Raw genomic sequence first — 16,807 nt, 5'->3', positions numbered from 1 at the left:
AAATTTATAGACTCAAGAAGCAAACAGAATTTAAGTTCCCTTATTCATGTGGCCTTCTGTCTTTTTTTTTTAAGACAGGGTCTGTGTAGTCCTGACTGTCTTGGAACTCACTAAAGTGAGTTGAACAGAAGTATTTCTTTGATTTATTAATGGTACCCTATCTGGGATGAACAGACAGAAAGTCACACAACAGGAATCCTGAACTAAGTTTATCATGTCCCTGAATGCTATCTAGACAAAAGAAAGATGTCCCTGAACGCTATCTAGACAAAAGGAAGACCAGACATTGTTCTTATGCAGAATATGCTTCCAAGATGCCTAAAATAGACTGAGTCTATTTTAAGTTCTTAGCCATAAACTTACCTGAGCTGGATGTGTCTACAATGAACTCCTGTTGGAGTTCACCTTGCTGAGCCACCCTGGCTTGCTCCTCCAAAACCTGGTTAATAACATCCAGTCCTGAAGCCACATCACGGGGAGTCAAGTCAAAGGAGGCTGACTCCTCACATATCTTCTCCTGAGGGCCAAAGGAGACCTGTGTTACAGCAGAGTGGGGACAGAATGGGGACTCTAGGAAGCAGTAGAGATGTAAGAAGAACTGAAGAAGTCCCCAGCTCCTGATCTATAAAGTCAAAGTTGGTCCAAGGAAATTCACTGCCCAAACCAACGTTTTAGATTATTTCACTTTGAGTTGCCAAAATTTTGCTATTGGAAAATTTATCAGCAAATGCAGTAATTTTGGCTTCAAAAGTCAGATGATACCACCAATCAGCTCAATAATCCCCATAGCTGCCTGAAGCCAAGAGGGAATAAGGTCCTGCTGTGGGAAGACCTGACTCTCCATCAGTTTCATCACAGGTTCCACAGCAGTTAAGGATGAGGCTACTCATCCTCTGAAGTCATTCTACATAGCCCTGAGTAAGCAGGGGCAACAGACACGGGGGGGGGGGGGGGGGGGGGGGGGGTTACTGTGATCATGTATTGCTACTTTGTTTCCAACCCAATTCCCCAGTAAAAGAAAGCTCAACTCAATCAGTTAACAAAACAAATTACAAGCCTAGATTGGGCGACCTCCCACCACCCTGAGATTAAGAGTCTCAATCATGTACTGGTGAAAAGGGACAAAGAGAGTCAGGGGGGCTCCAGGAACTACTCATAATGCTATTGCTACCAAAGATGAGCAGGTGTCTCCACAGTAGTTTCCTAAAGGTTAAGCCAGGTAGCCTAAAGAGCAAAGAAAAGAAAAGATGCCAGAAAATCAAGAGTATGGTGATATGAGAGTGAGCAGAGCCAGGCTATCCCTAAAGTTGTCTAAAAGGGCACAGGCCCAGTGAGAGGCTCTTGTTTGGACTCTGCACCTAAGGACACATCTGAAGCCCAACTAGCCAGACTATGGCTCAGGTGAGGCAATTGATAAGCACCTAAGAGAGCAACAGCACTTAAGATTGCTTGGTCCTGGGCTGGAGAAATGGCTCAATGATTAAGAGTACTGACTGCTCTTCCAGAGGTCATGAGTTCAAATCCCAGCAACCACATGGTGGTTCACAACCATCCATAATGAGAAACAAAACAAAACAAAACACTTATGGGCCAGAGTGAGCAGAGCCAGAACAACAGGGAGAAGGGAAGGGGAGAAATAAAAGAAAGAAAAAAGAAATGTTTTTTAAAAAAAAAAAGATTGCTTGATCCTGAGAACCATGGCTCTGGATCCAAAGAAACATTGAGAAAGCTGGAAGAGACAGGAAGTACTTAGCTTAGAGGCCAAGGGGACTCACCACATTGTGAGCTTCATCAAAGATCACAACTGTTCCCTTTAGGTCAATACTGTGCGCTTTACGACTCTACAAAGAAGGGAAATTACCATGAGATGAAGTCATCCGGGGCCAGCTAAGTGTGCAGGCCTGCATATACAGGAAAAAGGGGAACCTGAGGTTGATTGTGCATCATAAACAGGTACCACACCTATAATAATTTTATAGCGTCTGCAAAAGGTTGAAGAATTCCGTAAGGACCTACAACATTTGGGCCTTTTCGTAATTGTATATAGACTAAGATTTTTCGTTCTACTAGTGTTAGGAAGGCTATAGCAATAAGAATTGGAATTAGGAGGGTTAGGATATTAATAAAGAAAGAACAAAGGTTCTCATACTCCACTATGAGAACTGGCTCCTTCTCCAGGCTGACTGTGAAAAGCAGACTCACAGTTACCTGTCCAAGCCTGATCAAAGTTGGATGCTTGTGGTCATCTATACTAAGGAATTGCTCACAGAGCACAAGAGTGTATGTTAGTCAACAGGATGACCAAGTAAGCCAGTTAAATGGCTAGGTAGGAAAAGGTACATGCCTCCAAGTTTGGTGACTTGAGTTCAATCTCTGAAACCCACAATGTAGAAGAGAACTGAACCTATGAGTTAAGGGTACAGTTGTATTGTTTTTTGTCTTATTTTACAACACTAGGTACCAAACCCTTAAGTGCTCTACCACTAAGCTTGAGCTAGCTGCCCTTGTTCTTGTGATCTTTCTGCTTCAGTCTTCTGAGTGCTATTACAGGAATACATTACTATACCTAGCACTACATTTTTTAAAGATTTTTTTGTGTGTGTTAAGCCAACATTTTATTAAAAAAATTGTAAAAATCAAAATGTTAATAAAACTTTATCAATAGCTGAGAGATTCATTGTATGCTGAGATTTTTTTTTTTTTGTAGAATTATTTTTATGTATAAGGGTGTTTTTGCCTATGGGTATAATCTGTGGACTATAGTCATGCAGTACCCACGAAGGCCAGAGGAGAGCATCAGATTCTCCTTGAACTATATTTAGAGCTCTGTGAAACATCATGCAGGTTCAGGGACATCAAACCTGGGTTCTCCAGAAGAGCAGCCAGTGAGTACTCTTAACCACTGAGCTTCTCTCCAGCACCACATCTGGGTTTTGGTAGATGTGGGTATTTTACAAACAGTATTCTGAGACTCACTTCTCATGAGAGTCTACTAGCAATTCCTTGCTTCCCACTTCCGATAGTTGTCAGTAAACTCCAGTGACTGCATGCTGAAATCACTGGACTTAGGACTTTATTTCCCTAGAAGGTAGCCACTAGCACACACTACAGTTGACAGAACTACTGCATAATCTACATATCCACCAGCCACAGTTGGGACTTCCAATTGCCCCACACCTCATACTTTAATTTCCTTTTACCTTTGCTTGCTGCTGCTGCTGCTGCTGCTGCTGCTGCTCCTAATTGACTTTGTGTCAGGGAGAGTGCTTGTGTGCTAAGGCTCATAGGTAGAGGTCATAGGTCAGTGCAAGAGTTCTCACCTTCCATCATGTAGGCCTTAGGAACTGAACTCTGATCATCAGGCTTGCTTGGTGATAAGCACCTTTACCAGCTGAACTATCTTGCCAGCCTGCTTTTTTTGTGTATGTGTGTGGTGCTGGGATTGACTACAGGGGTTCACAAATGCTAGACAAGTGCTCTACCACTAAGCTAATTCCTAGACCCTAAAGTCTCTTTAATTCAGCCATTTCCATCAGAATGCAGTATCATTTCCTATCATTTGGGCTTGAATCGACCTTATGATAGAGTGGTTAAACATCTTCCCATAGGCAGAAATGGCCATTCTGTAAACTTCAGAAACTATCTACTCAGGTTTCTTTTCTTTATTTTCCTTCTTTCTTTCTTTCTTTCTTTCTTTCTTTCTTTCTTTCTTTCTTTCTTTCTTTCTTTCCTTTCTTTTTCCTTTCTTTCCTTCTTTCTTTCCTTCTCTCTCTCTCTCTCTCTCTCTCTCTCTCTCTCTCTCTCTTCTCTCTCTTTTCTTTCTTCTTTCTTTCTTTCTTTCTTTCTTCTTCTTCTTTTCTTTCTTTCTTTCTTTCTTTCTTGGTTTTTCGAGACAGGGTTTCTCTGCTGTGCTGGCCTCAAACTTAGAAATTCACCTGCCTCTGCCTCCCAAGTGCTGAGATTAAAGGCGTGCGCCACCACTGCCTAGCTCTCAGGTTTCTTAGTAATGAGCTGGGCTGTTCAATTCTGACAGCCTTTGTGCACTGTGGATCCAGGTCCTTTGAAAGGTTGCAGCATTTCCTCATTTTCTGAAACTTGCTTTTTTTCTTTAAAACCATGTTTTGAAGTTTTTATTGACTTTAAAATGCTTACAGCTGCATATTCCATTTTTTGATAAAACAAAGAGCAAATATATGCATAGTGTAAGTAAGCGCTGAAATTCTGACATATTAGAATTTTAATATGCACATTAGCAAGGGAATTTGCAACACATGAATAACTAAATCACTTACTTTTTTACATAGCATGTTCAATGATAGAAAATAAAGTTTGGCAGGGCAGTGGTAGTGCATGTACTCCTAGCCTTGGGAGGCAGGGACAGGCAGATTTCTGAGTTTGAGGCCAGCCTGGTCTACAGAGTGAGTTCCAGGAAGCCAGGGCTATACAAAGAAACCCTGTCTCAAAGAAAAAAAAGGAAAAGAAGAGAAAAGAAAAGAAAGAAAGTTTGACCCTAGTATCTGTGTGTATACAAATGCATATATCTTGAAAAAGTAAATATACACACACTATTCTCAACTAGGATTAATGCTAAAAAAATTTTTTTAAACTAACAGTGGGAATATCAAGATATCTTAGAAGGTAAGGCATGGGGCTGGAGAGATGGCTCAGCAGTTAAGAGCACTGACTGCTCTGCCAGAGGTCCTGAGTTCAATTCCCAGCAACCACATGGAGGCTCATAACCATCTGTAATGGAATCCGATGCACTCTTCTGGTGTGTGTCTGAAGACAGCTGCAGTGTACCCATATAAATAAAAATTAAATAAATCTTTAAAAAAAAATCCATTGCTTTCTTAAAAAGAAAAAGAGAGAAGAAGAAGAAGAAGGTAAGGCATATAACACCCAAGCCTTGAGTTCAATCCCTGAGAACTACACTGTGGAAGGAGAGAACCAAGTTGTCCTCTGACTTCCACATATACACAGTAGATCACACACTCAAAAACAAATAAATTAGTATTTTACAATTTTCTTTTAAACTTAACTGATAAAGCCAGGTATGATGTCCATGCCTTTAATCCCAGCACCCAGGAGGCAGAGACAGGTGGATCTCTTGTCAGTCAGAAGCCAGCCTAGTCTACAAAGTGAGTTCCAGGACAGCCATGGCTGTTATGTAGAGAACATACCTTGTCTCAAAAAAATCAAAACCAAAAGTAAAAAATAAAACCTAATACTATTGAAAGGAAAAACTGATGTTAGAGTTTATACTAATCTTCTCTCAGAGTATGACAGCACACACCTTTAATTCAGGAGACAAAAGCAGACAAATTTTTCTGAGTTCAGGCTGGCCTGGGCTGTACACAGTGAGACTCTGTCTCAAAACAAAATAGTAAGACCTTAATTTTTCTAATTCTTTTAAAGAGCCTAAGCTTGAAATTTTGACTTAAGCCTAACTTGTTTTGTTTTTCAAGACAGTGTATTTTTGTGTAGTGCAGAGCAGGCCTGCTTCTGCCTCCCTAGTGCTGGTATTAAAGCCGTGCAATACCACAGCCCTGCTAAGCCTAACTCTTTAATCTTTCCTTTTTGACTAACAGTATGAGAATAAGTATGAAATAAGACTCCTAGTTGGGCAGTGGTAGTGCATGCCTTTAATCTCAACACTTGGGAGGCAGAGGCAGGGAGATTTCTGAGTTCGAGGTCAGCCTGGTCTACAGAGTGAGTTCCAGGACAGCCTCCACTGAATTCCTTTGATGTGTATGTCAAAACCTTGGCCTACAATAACTCAATAATACAATAAAGTGGTGGTAAGCGCTCAGTAACCACAGTGATTTCTAATTCTTCAAAACTGTCATGCTGGGGTCAGCAACATAGCTCAGTAGGTCTTGTCTTTACTGAAGCCTTCTTTCTGTCTACTTCAGCTATCTTCAACCTCTGTTTGCCACTCAATAGCATCTTCTACTATCTGCTTCCCCAACTCTAGGTACGAAAATCAAAGCTTTGTAAGAGATGCCTGTGTAGCACCCCACACTCTTAAGTTCTTGATATATATTTACTATAGGGATTGGAAGCAAAAGATACCCACCAGGTTATTACTGACATCAGAAGTACTGAACTTGTCCATATGGACAGCCAAGAGTGTTGGTAGAATGTCTGCCTAACATCCATAAAGTCTTGGGTTTTATACTCAACACTACATAAAACACATCTACTGGTACAGACCTACAACTGTAGCCCTCAAGGCAGAGATAGGAGAATCAAAAGTTCAAGGCCATCTTCAGCTACATAGGCTAGAGGGCAACCTGAAATGCATTTGACCCTATGTTTAAAATTAAAAAGACAACTCTTGGACTAGCTATCAAGTCTGAAAGCCTCAGCTCAGTCTCTGGGACTCATTTGGTAGAAGAGAAAATTAACTCTTCCCAATTATTCTGATTTCCACATATACAGTGTGCATTCTTCATGCACACTCCACACACACTACATAAATATGTAATTTTAAAAATTTAAGAAAAAATTCTAGCTATGTTAAATAAAACACATAGTACACAAAAAGACAGCCAGACAAACATCAGGAAGGACAGAAAATGCTCAAGTCACCTGTACTTCCTATGATCTGATTTGAAGTAGCAGAGCTGAACTGTCAGGACCAACAGCAAGCACTGGCTCAAAGCTAACAATCGGGTTTTTTTCATTCTGGTCAGCCTGCCTATGCCTAGGTTCCTCAGAAAGAAGAACACATAGCTCTGGGCTATCCACAACTGCATCTGGACAGCTTTTCAGCCTAATCAGTGATTTAAAAAAAAGCGGCCTCTTGCCCACATTTTCTCTCTGAGGACCTAATAAACAAAGGTTCATATGACTCCTCCAAAGCCCAGGGACAACCATGAATAATGAGATCTGATGCCCTCTTCTGGTGTGTCTGAAGACAGCTACAGTGTCCTTACATATAATAAATAAATAAATCGTTAAAAAAAAAAAATCCGGGCTGGGTGGTGGTGGCGCACACCTGTAATCCCAGCACTCTGAGAGACAGAGGCAGGCGGATTTCTGAGTTCGAGGCCAGCCTGGTCTACAGAGTGAGTTCCAGGACAGCCAGGGCTACACAGAGAAACCCTGTCTCAAAAAAAAACAAAACAAACAAACAAAAAAAAAACCATGGACATCAGTAGTCATCAGATTCTCACCTTAGCATCCAACAAGTAATTGTATGGCATAAAGATGATGTCAGCTTGCTGTTTCATGTTTCGAGAAAGGTAGTATGGGCACACTCTGGGAGTAAAAAGAGATAGACCTGTAAGTCCCTTCACAGGAGGTGTCCAAAAGGTACAACCATTACATGAGTCATTGTGCCCTCTGGTAAAAGAGGAATATCTCATTCTGTACACAGAGAAATTGGTACCTGACATAAAAGGGCAGCCCATTTGAGGTTTTTACTATGTGAAGGTATCATCTGTCTTAACACTTGATGGGTGCTGTGTTTGGTGGTGCATACCTTTATACACAGCACTTAGGAGGGAGAAGTAAGCAGACCTCTGATCAGGCCAGCCTCATCTTAAAAATGAGTTCTGGGTCACCTAGGACTACACAGAGAGACCCTGTTTCAAAAAAACAAACAACAACAAAAACCCAACTCAAAACTTGATGGGATCAGGGAAATGTCTCTTCAGAGATATTCTCAGTTTGATTCCTAGAATCCATGTAAAGTTAGAAGAAGAGAACCAACTCCACAAGCTGTCTTCTCATATCCACACCAACCATCCACAATGGTCTGAGAATGTCATCAGTTAGCAGAATGTTTGTCTAGCATGTACAAAGCCCTGGGTTCAATCCCCACAACCACATAAACCAGACCTGCTGGTGCATGCAACCACCTCAGCACCCAAAAACTGAAAGCAAAAGAGCAGTTCAAGGTCATCAATATAGAAATAGCTCAGTAAGTAAAGTGCTTCCCACAGAAAGCATGAAGAACACAATCCCGGTCCCCAGAATCCATATAAAGCCAGATACTGTAATCTCAGAGAGACGGAAGGCAAAGACAGGAGTTCTCAGACAAGTTAGCCTAGAATTCTCAGTGATAAACAAGAGATTCTATCTTAAGGTAGAAAGCAAGAACCAACACGCAAGGTTGTCCTCTGACTGCCACACATATGCCATGGCACCTGCACACTCATACACATATCATCCACACACAAAGATTTTTTTAAAAGGGGTGGGGGAATTCATGGTCATCTTAACCACACAGTGAGCTCAAAGCCAGCCTGTGTTATGAGACTCTCCCTGCTTTAAAAAGAATCAATTAATTAATTAAATAAATAAATACAGCCGGGTGGTGGTGGCGCACCCCTGTAATCCCAGCACTCTGGGAGGCAGAGGCAGGCGGATTTCTGAGTTGGAGGCTAGCCTGGTCTACAAAGTGAGTTCCAGGACAGCCAGGGCTATACAGAGAAACTCTGTCTGGGAGGGGAGGGGGGACGACAAATCCAAAAAAAAAAAAAAAAAAGTTAAATAAATACAAAACACCCTCCATAAAAACAAAATCCGGTTGGGTTGGGTGGTGGTGGTGGTGGTGGTGGTGGTGGTGGTGGTGGTAGTAGTAGTAGTAGTAGTAGTAGTAGTAGTAGCACACACCTTTAATCCTAGCACTTAGAGGGCTGGAGAGATGGCTCAGGGGTTAAGAGCACTGACTGCTCCAGACGTCCTGAGTTCAAATCCCAGCAACCACATGGTGGCTCATAACCATCCATAACAAGATCTGAAGCCCTCTTCTGGTGTGTCTGAAGAGCTACAGTGTACTTACATATAATAAATAAATAAATCAGTAAAAAAGACAGCTACAGTGTACTTACATATAATAAATAAATCGGTAAAAAAAAAAAAAAATCCGGGCCGGGTGGTGGTGGCGCACGCCTGTGATCCCAGTACTCTGGGAGACAGAGGCAGGCGGATTTCTGAGTTCAAGGTCAGCCTGGTCTACAGAGTGAGTTCCAGGACAGCCAGGGCTACACAGAAAAACCCTGTCTCAAAAAAACAAAAACAAAAACAACAACAACAACAAAAATCCTAGCACTTAGAAAGCAGATGCAGGTGAGTTCAAGGTTAGTCTAGTCTACAGAGTGAATTCCAGGACAGCCAGGGCAGTTACACAGAGAAACCCTTGAAAAATAAACAAACAAACAAATCCAGTCCCATTCTTGGGCACAGGTTATAAGAAACAAAAAAAACCATAGAAATACAAGAAATACAAGAGAGAGAAAGAGAGAGAGAAAGAGAGAGAGAGAGAGAGAGAGAGGGCAAGTGAGAGGGAAGAAAGGAGGGAGGGAGAAAGGAAAGGTAAATAAGTAGGTAGATAGGTTTTCTCCTTGGTATATTAAAGTCTCAAGTCTCAACCTGCCATTCTTTTCTGCCAATCTTTTCTGCAGTACTATGAATGGAATCCAGGGCCTCACACAAATCAGGCAAGAACTACATACAGCCTTAGCTGTTCAAGATCTTTCTCATCACCACTTCAATGTACGAAGCTGTAAGTCACAGATGTACATGGGAGGTGGAGGCAAGGAGGATCACGAGTTCTCGGTCATTTTCAGTTACATAGCAAATATTGAAGTCGGCCTGGGCTATATGAGACTCTGTCCCGAATAAAAGAAAACAAATAACCTATAGATTTACTATCCTCAGAAGGGAGTTAAGCTTCACATACACATTAGTAAAGTCACCCATGGTACACTAAGTGGGAGAGCATTTGGAGAATAAGCACAAACAAAACCGAGCACCTACATGCACACATGTCACATTGGAAGTAAAGGACAGGGGACAGAGCTGATTTCATATTTTCACCTCATATTCCTCAGAACTGCTTAAATTTTCTCACATTATTGGTTTCATAGAAAGAAAAGTAAATGTATTGTGCTTCCCATATGATGAGAATCTATCAAGGAAAGACAAAACAGCCATAGCCTCACTGGGAGAAGGTCTTACTTGTGTTTGCTTCCATTCTTGACAAGGTCCTCAATATCCAGGATGGGGGTAGACAGGTCTTGCTCCAGGCATTTCTCTGCAGGTAAGATATGGAGTAAGCAAGGATGCTCAGGGTCCACTGGCGTTTTCCAAAGACTCCAAAAGATACCCAAGACAGAAGAGCTCCTATGAAGTAGGCAATGTGGCATTCTACTCCCTCTGGACTTACAAAGAGAGAATCCTTACCAAGCAGACCAGGTTCCCAGGAGAGAGCACAACCTGAAGTGATCTCAAGGGAGCCCTGCTGTAAATGTGAGACAGGTACTAGTATAAAGTGCCAATATCTCCCAGGGTACCAAGCAGCCTGTCTACTCCTGAACATCTCAAAGCAGGACAAGAGAGACCACAACACCCAGCCTCTGGTAGTACAGTGAAGCAGAGCAGCCCAGACTCACAGCTTTTTATCCTGGTTCATAGAATATAAGGAGTAGTACCACTTCCTCTAGCTACCAATCAATGGACCCAGATTGGCACCAAAAGGAAAGCTTGTACCTCAAAAAGCCAAGCAGGGCACAAAGGCAGAGCCTACCCAGTTAGTTCAACTTGTATTTTATTCCTTTCCTTACAACATTAAGAATAGGCACTAATATGCTAGCTACAAGGCCCAAGGCAGAAAGGCCCTTAAGGACTACCCTGCCATAGCACAATCCCCAACCTTGAACTGCTGGAATGCTTTCCCGTGACAGCCAACTCTGGATCAGCTACGTATGAAACTCAGCAAGGCTTCCCTCAACTCTGAGTTCTACAGTTCACTATGCCTGTTTCATGCCCAAACCAGGTGTCAGGCTGCCACTGTGGAGGCAGGACACTAAGGCTCAACTCTTAGCTGCAGAGACTAGAAATACATACACACACAGTGGTGACCTCTCCAAAAATGTCCCCAGGAAGAGCAGGGCTAGTAAAAAAGGAAGATCATAGCCCTCAGCAGTACCATACAACAGACAAGCCATTCAGTTCACACTGTAGCAGAGACCCAATTTTCCATATATTCTGTTCAGAGCTGAGGAAGAGAAACTTGTAGAGGGACAGCAAAGACAAGGCGAGAAGACACAGGTAGAGAGGGATGACTAGAGTGTTTCAGATCCACTTCTGATTAACACCTAGGTGAGATGGCTGGCCTTCTACCTCCCAGGTCCTTCTGGGATGCCAGCCAGGCAGCTCTTCAGCTCTTTACCATCTTCTGTCTTCACCAACAATACAAGCCTTACATGCTGGTTTCATGTCAACTTGACACAAGCTAAAGTCATCTGGAAGAGGAAACCTCAGTTGAGAAAATGCCTCCACTAGATTGGCCTGAGGACAAGCCTATCATTCATTTTCTCCATTGATCCTGATGTGGAGGAAGCTCAGAGCCCAAGCTCTGAGTGGTTTCACACCAGGCTGGTAATCCCAGTTATTACAAGTAAGGACTAGAAGCCATAGGAAGCAAGTCTACTAGTAAGCAAGCAACCCTCCACAGCCTCTGCTTCAGTTCCAGCTTCCAGGTTCCTGCCTTGAGTTTCCTACCCTCACTTCCCTGGATGATGGACTACAAAACATAAGACAAAATGAACCTTAAAATAACTTCCTCTTGAACCCCCGTGAGGCTGCATTCCATTCCAAAGACAAGCAGGACTGGCCAGCTAAAGAGACATAATCTCAGCGCATACCAGAACAGAGAATCAGGTTCATCCAAAGGTCAAGCAGTGAGATAACCAAAGACAAATGTGGAGGGAGCTGGTCTGTAGCTCATAAAACTAAGCCCAGGGGGGCTGAAGAGATGGCTCAGCGGGTAAGAGCACTGAGGCCTCTTCCAGAGGTCCTGAGTTCAATTCCCAGCAACCACATGGTGGCTCACAACCATCTGTAATGAGATCTGATGCCCTCTTCTGGGGTGTCTGAAGACAGTGACAGTGTACCCACATACATACAATAAATAAATAAATATAGACATCAAAGTGCTGACCCATACAGTGTGGAAAACTGGCTAGGGTTGGTCTCCCAGGAACTCTACCAGAACCCTCTGGCATAATGCAAAGGAACACCTATACCCACTTCCTTTGCCAGGACTATGAATGGAGGTAGCAAGGCTGGAGAAGAGAGAATGAGTGCATCAGGCAAGCACAGGCCATAGAATAGGTAAAGGCAGAACCAGATAGGGTGGGCTGAGGGCTCCCTCATAGAAATGAACAAAGTAAGAAGACAGAGTACCTTCAAGGGCAAAATATATAGGTCGATTGGCAGACCTCTCCCCTAGTATACAAAAAACTGTGGATTAATCCCCAGCATTGCATACACAAGCCAGGGGTGGTGACACAAGTTCAGTCCTAGCTACAAAGCAAGTTCAAGGTCAGACTTTTTGAGATACTGTCAAAATAGAAAAAGAGATGAACTGTTAAGTAGATTCAAAGGTTAAGAGAATTTGCTGTCACCACAGAGAACCAGTTTAGATCCCAGTACCCACATCAGTCAGCTCACAACCACTTGTAACTCGAGCTCCAGAAGATACATTGATCAAATCTGACTTCTGTAGGTACCCATAGCCATGTGTGCATTCGACAGACAGACAGACACACACACACACACAGACACACACGCCCTTTAAAAAAGTGGATAAATGGCTTAGCAGATAAAAGAACTGGCTGTTATTCCAGAGGTTCTGGGTTTGGTTTCCAGTACCTACATAGTGGCTCACAACTGTTCAGGGGATCCAATGCTCTCTTCTGGCCTCTGCAGATACCAGGCATATAAATAATACACAACATAGACAAAAGCAAAACATCATATACATGAGAGAGAGAGGGGTGGGGAGAGAGAATATACCTTTCAGGCAACCCAGCACCCCTCAGAAGAACTCATTTAGGTAATCAGTAGTCTCCACTAGGAGACAAGAGCAGTGGCCACAGGCCAGAGTACTGTCCCTAATCAGGCCACTGCAGAAAAGCTTGCTGTTGTCTGTATATATCTTCCTATTTTCCACAGACATGAGCTTGGGCTTGAGGGCTCCCAGAAGAAGAGGAGTTGTGGGACAGTGGACTGTGCCAACAGACAGAAGAACTAGTAAGATAGCAGCAAATTTCAGAACCCCAATAAAACTCATAATTGAGAATGGCAGGAGTTCAATCTAGCTCCCTGACCAGGTTCCTGTCCTATAGCACATGACCATGACACCCCATTAAGAGGACCAAAACAACAGGTCATAAGCATAGACACCCAGGGTTCTTCATGCTAATGAGGTATCTAGATAGGCCTTGAGTGTTTCCTTCCTGAGCATCCCTTCCTGCAAAAGGTATTTAATCGCTGGTTCACCCTGAGTAAGTAATATGCATCCTCATCCGCCATGAATAAAGGAGTTTGGGCAAACAAGGGCTGTCTCCTTCGTCAATAACCACTGTGGGGAGGCCTTCATCAAATAGAGCCTTACCTAAATCTCCCTTAAAAGGCCTCTCCATACTCCTAGGACTCACTCAGAGATAAGCCAAATCCCTTCCCAACATTCCCCCCACCCCTCAAACTCATGATTCCCAGAGGTGTCTGGGTGCCCAGGAGTTTGAGAACCACAGCATCTATCTGTCCAGGCCCTGCCATTTCTTACCCAGACAAACAGTCTGGGATCCCTATCTTAGATTACATTTAGCCTCCCCTGAGCAGCTTGTCAGCAGCTGGCACCAGAGTGGCAAGGAAGAAGCACAACCTAGTATTTTGCCTCCCTGAGTGTGACTTATTGCAGAAATGCAGACCCACACTAGGAAGCTAACAAGGACAGGGAATGACAACTCTAATCATGGAGTATCCAAACTAGTCACCAAGCCCAGACTCACAGTATCCGTATCAGAGAAACCTGAGGGTTGGTGTAGGTACACATTTACATCTAAGGTCTGGGCAATCAAACACTGAGATAATCACACACTAAGAGTCATCAGACCAAAAAATAAGGCAAACAAGACGAAAGATAGCTGATGTATTCATCACAGAGCCATGTCATATCATATCTTTCCAGCAGCCAGATGCCAGGTAATGAGATACCCTCTCCCCTGAGCTTAGGCTCAGCAACAGATGCAAAAGCCTCACTTCTAGGGCCCTGGGCAATAAGCAAAGATGTCAACCCTCCCACCATCAAAGCTTTACAAGTGCTCCAACCCCACATTGCCTGTACCCTCCTACTTTATACAGGAGTCTCAGTCTTAACCCTAGGATAGAAAACAAAAGGTACTCTAGTTTGAAAGAGACTAGAACCCCCCAGCCATTCTGCCAGTTATGCAAATATAGGACCGGAGGTTACAGAAAACAGTGAAGGGGGCTGGAGAGATGGCTCAGCAGTGAAGAGCACTGACTGCTCTTCTGAAGATCCTGAGTTTAAATCCCAGCAACCACATGGTGGCTCACGACCATCCGTAATGAGATCTGATACCCTCTTCTGGAGTGTCTGAAGACAGCTACAGTGCACTTACATATAATAAATAAATCTTTAAAAAAAAAAAAAAGAAAGAAAAGAAAAAAGAAAATAGTGAAGGACACATCACAAGAAGCTTTTCTTGTCATAACTTAGCAAAAGATAAAGAGGGAAGCAACAAACTCAGAGGAAGAGAAGTGTGTTCAACTCCCAGCTGCAAGTAATGACACCTGTATTCAAGTTCTTTTTTTTTTTTTTTTTTTTTTTTGGTTTTTTGGATTTGGTTTTTTGAGACAGGGTTTCTCTGTATAGCTCTGGCTGTCCTGGAACTCACTCTGTAGACCAGGCTGGCCTCGAACTCAGAAATCCTCCTGCCTCTGCCTCCCAGAGTGCTGGGATTACAGGCGTACGCCACCATTGCCCAGCTGTATTCAAGTTCTTAGGGAGACTTGTCAAAGGCCACTTCTGTGAGGAACAGACCAGGCTGCCAATGGGAAAGCAGGTACTCAACATGAACCCTTTTTGAACAGGCCACCTGATCAGCGTGAGAGCCATTCAGTGCTAGTTCTTGGACTGTATGAGCTCTTATCCATATAATACCAATGCAGGAAACCCCTCATGATCAAAAGACACCACCCAAATAAACAGACACGCTCTGTTGCACAGGGTAAAGCACATAGGTTATGATGCTACTAAACTCTAGAAGACAGCACAAGCTTCACCCAAACTGCGAGACAGCTAGCAGGAACAGCTTAAAGAAGTTAGTCTAACCTTCCATGTTGTTGTAGAAATGACAGGAGCGACTCGCCACCTTCTTGCGGCACAAACTGATCTGTAAGAAGAGGCAGAGAGTGCTTACTGGGAGTGGCTAAGAAATGGGCTGCACCAACAACTTCCCCAAGTTTATGTTCCCTGGGTTCCCTAAGCCGTGGCCCAGCCTAGCAGGGAGCACTGTGTCCAGGATTAGCATCCTTGGGGAAACAATTCAGGATTCTAAGATCCAGGTATCATCCAACCAGTAGAACCACGGAGGATAGGTGCTTAAAAGCCTACCTGCATGTGGTTACTCTCCTGCTTCTTCACTTCCGGATGAATACACAGCTGCTCCCGGGAGCCCAGCACACATACTTTGGGCCTGACAAAAGAAAGAATGGAAGACATCAAGGAGGAGCTGACTCAGAACATGCAGATTACAGTGTGACCTAGCAGCAGGAGCTATCTGAAACAAATGGGAGCACACAGAAAACTTAGGGAACAAAGGAAATAAAAGGGCTAGAATGTGATAGGTAAAAAAAAAAAAAAAAGAGAGCCCTATCAAGATATCAAGACTCAGCTGGATTTTGGCTAAAGGTAGATTCTTCTTCCATCTTGAGTAAAGCTGTCTTGAGGAACCAGAGCTGACCCTAACCTCAGGCATGACAACTCTGTAAGAAGCCCAGGGTTCAATCAAGGACAGCCATAAGTTCAAAGCTGCTTTCTCACAGTAATGGATATCAAAACCAACCGGTCTTCACCTCCCACATACTACACATATACACTCAGTGGACCCTGGTACAGCTCCAAACTAAGGTCATTATCCAGATACTCTTCAAGGTGTGAATATGCTGACATACCGGTAGGAAGTATTCCGAAGCTCACTGATGACCTGAGTTAGCTGTGAGTGAGTTCTAGAAGCATAGATGATCTTTGGGATATCTGTGTAGCAATCTGCACAAGCATAAGGAAAGGGAGTAGCTGTGAGGCATATTTTCATGTGTGTTTATACATGCAGCACTGAGATAACTCAGCCCTGTAAACATCTATAAACCTGATATTATAGGTTGCTGTGGTATCCCCATTCCAGGGAAAAAAAAGCTTTGACCCCAGGTATATACCTAAATGGTGAGGAATATAGATGATACAAAATTCTCCTTAAATTCTGCTCCAGGAACAGAGGATGCCTGGGTGAACAGCCCTGTCACAGGCTCTTTCCCTTCCCTCTCATCACAAGAGGCCAGGAGAGGTGGAGGTGGGGGTGAGGGTGGGGAGAGAGGTGTCACCTATTGAGTCAGCGCTGGCAGCAGCAGCAGCACTCCTCCAGGATGACAAGGTCCGACTGGCAAACAGTTCCCCTTGAGTTCTCTCAGCAATCTTTAGGGAAGAAACAGCATCTCGGAGGTGTTCCCGCCAGGCCAATGTGGTGCAGAGGAGGCACAGTGTCTTCCCAGTGCCTGTGGGGCTCTCCAAGATGCCATTTACTTTCTAAATGGAGTCAGCCACAAGAAAGGGAAAGGCAGGGTGTGTAGAGAAATGGAGAGAAGTCAGATGGCTCTGAGATACACAGCCCACACCCAGAGGACATGAATTAGTTCATGACATTTTCCACTAAAAGGCATAAGTTTAGCTGTTCTCATTAGCCAAGTATAGTGGTACACAGAGGCAAGCAGA

General features: G+C 43.4%; 1 protein-coding gene across 8 annotated transcripts in view; it reads right to left on the bottom strand.

Annotated features, from left to right (window-relative positions):
- Positions 1-16,807, bottom strand: part of Rtel1 (regulator of telomere elongation helicase 1) — a 45,869-nt gene that overhangs the window by 19,538 nt on the left and 9,524 nt on the right. For 7 of the 8 annotated variants that reach the window (XM_052184568.1, XM_052184572.1, XM_052184573.1 and 4 more), the window contains exons 3-10: positions 16,420-16,621; positions 15,994-16,087; positions 15,434-15,515; positions 15,152-15,212; positions 9,970-10,045; positions 7,179-7,263; positions 1,776-1,841; positions 364-517 (exon numbers count right to left, since the gene is read on the bottom strand). In XM_052184568.1, the coding sequence (XP_052040528.1) occupies positions 364-517; positions 1,776-1,841; positions 7,179-7,263; positions 9,970-10,045; positions 15,152-15,212; positions 15,434-15,515; positions 15,994-16,087; positions 16,420-16,621 (820 nt within the window). Of the gene's footprint in view, positions 1-363; positions 518-1,775; positions 1,842-7,178; positions 7,264-9,969; positions 10,046-15,151; positions 15,213-15,433; positions 15,516-15,993; positions 16,088-16,419; positions 16,622-16,807 lie in introns of those variants that run through there. The other variant, XM_052184574.1, reaches the window with a different exon arrangement.

Source organism: Apodemus sylvaticus, chromosome 5 (assembly GCF_947179515.1).
Source record: "Apodemus sylvaticus chromosome 5, mApoSyl1.1, whole genome shotgun sequence".
Taxonomy (NCBI): domain Eukaryota; kingdom Metazoa; phylum Chordata; class Mammalia; order Rodentia; family Muridae; genus Apodemus; species Apodemus sylvaticus.
The sequence above is the reverse complement of the archived record's forward strand: the minus strand, read 5'-3'. Positions and strand labels throughout refer to the sequence as shown.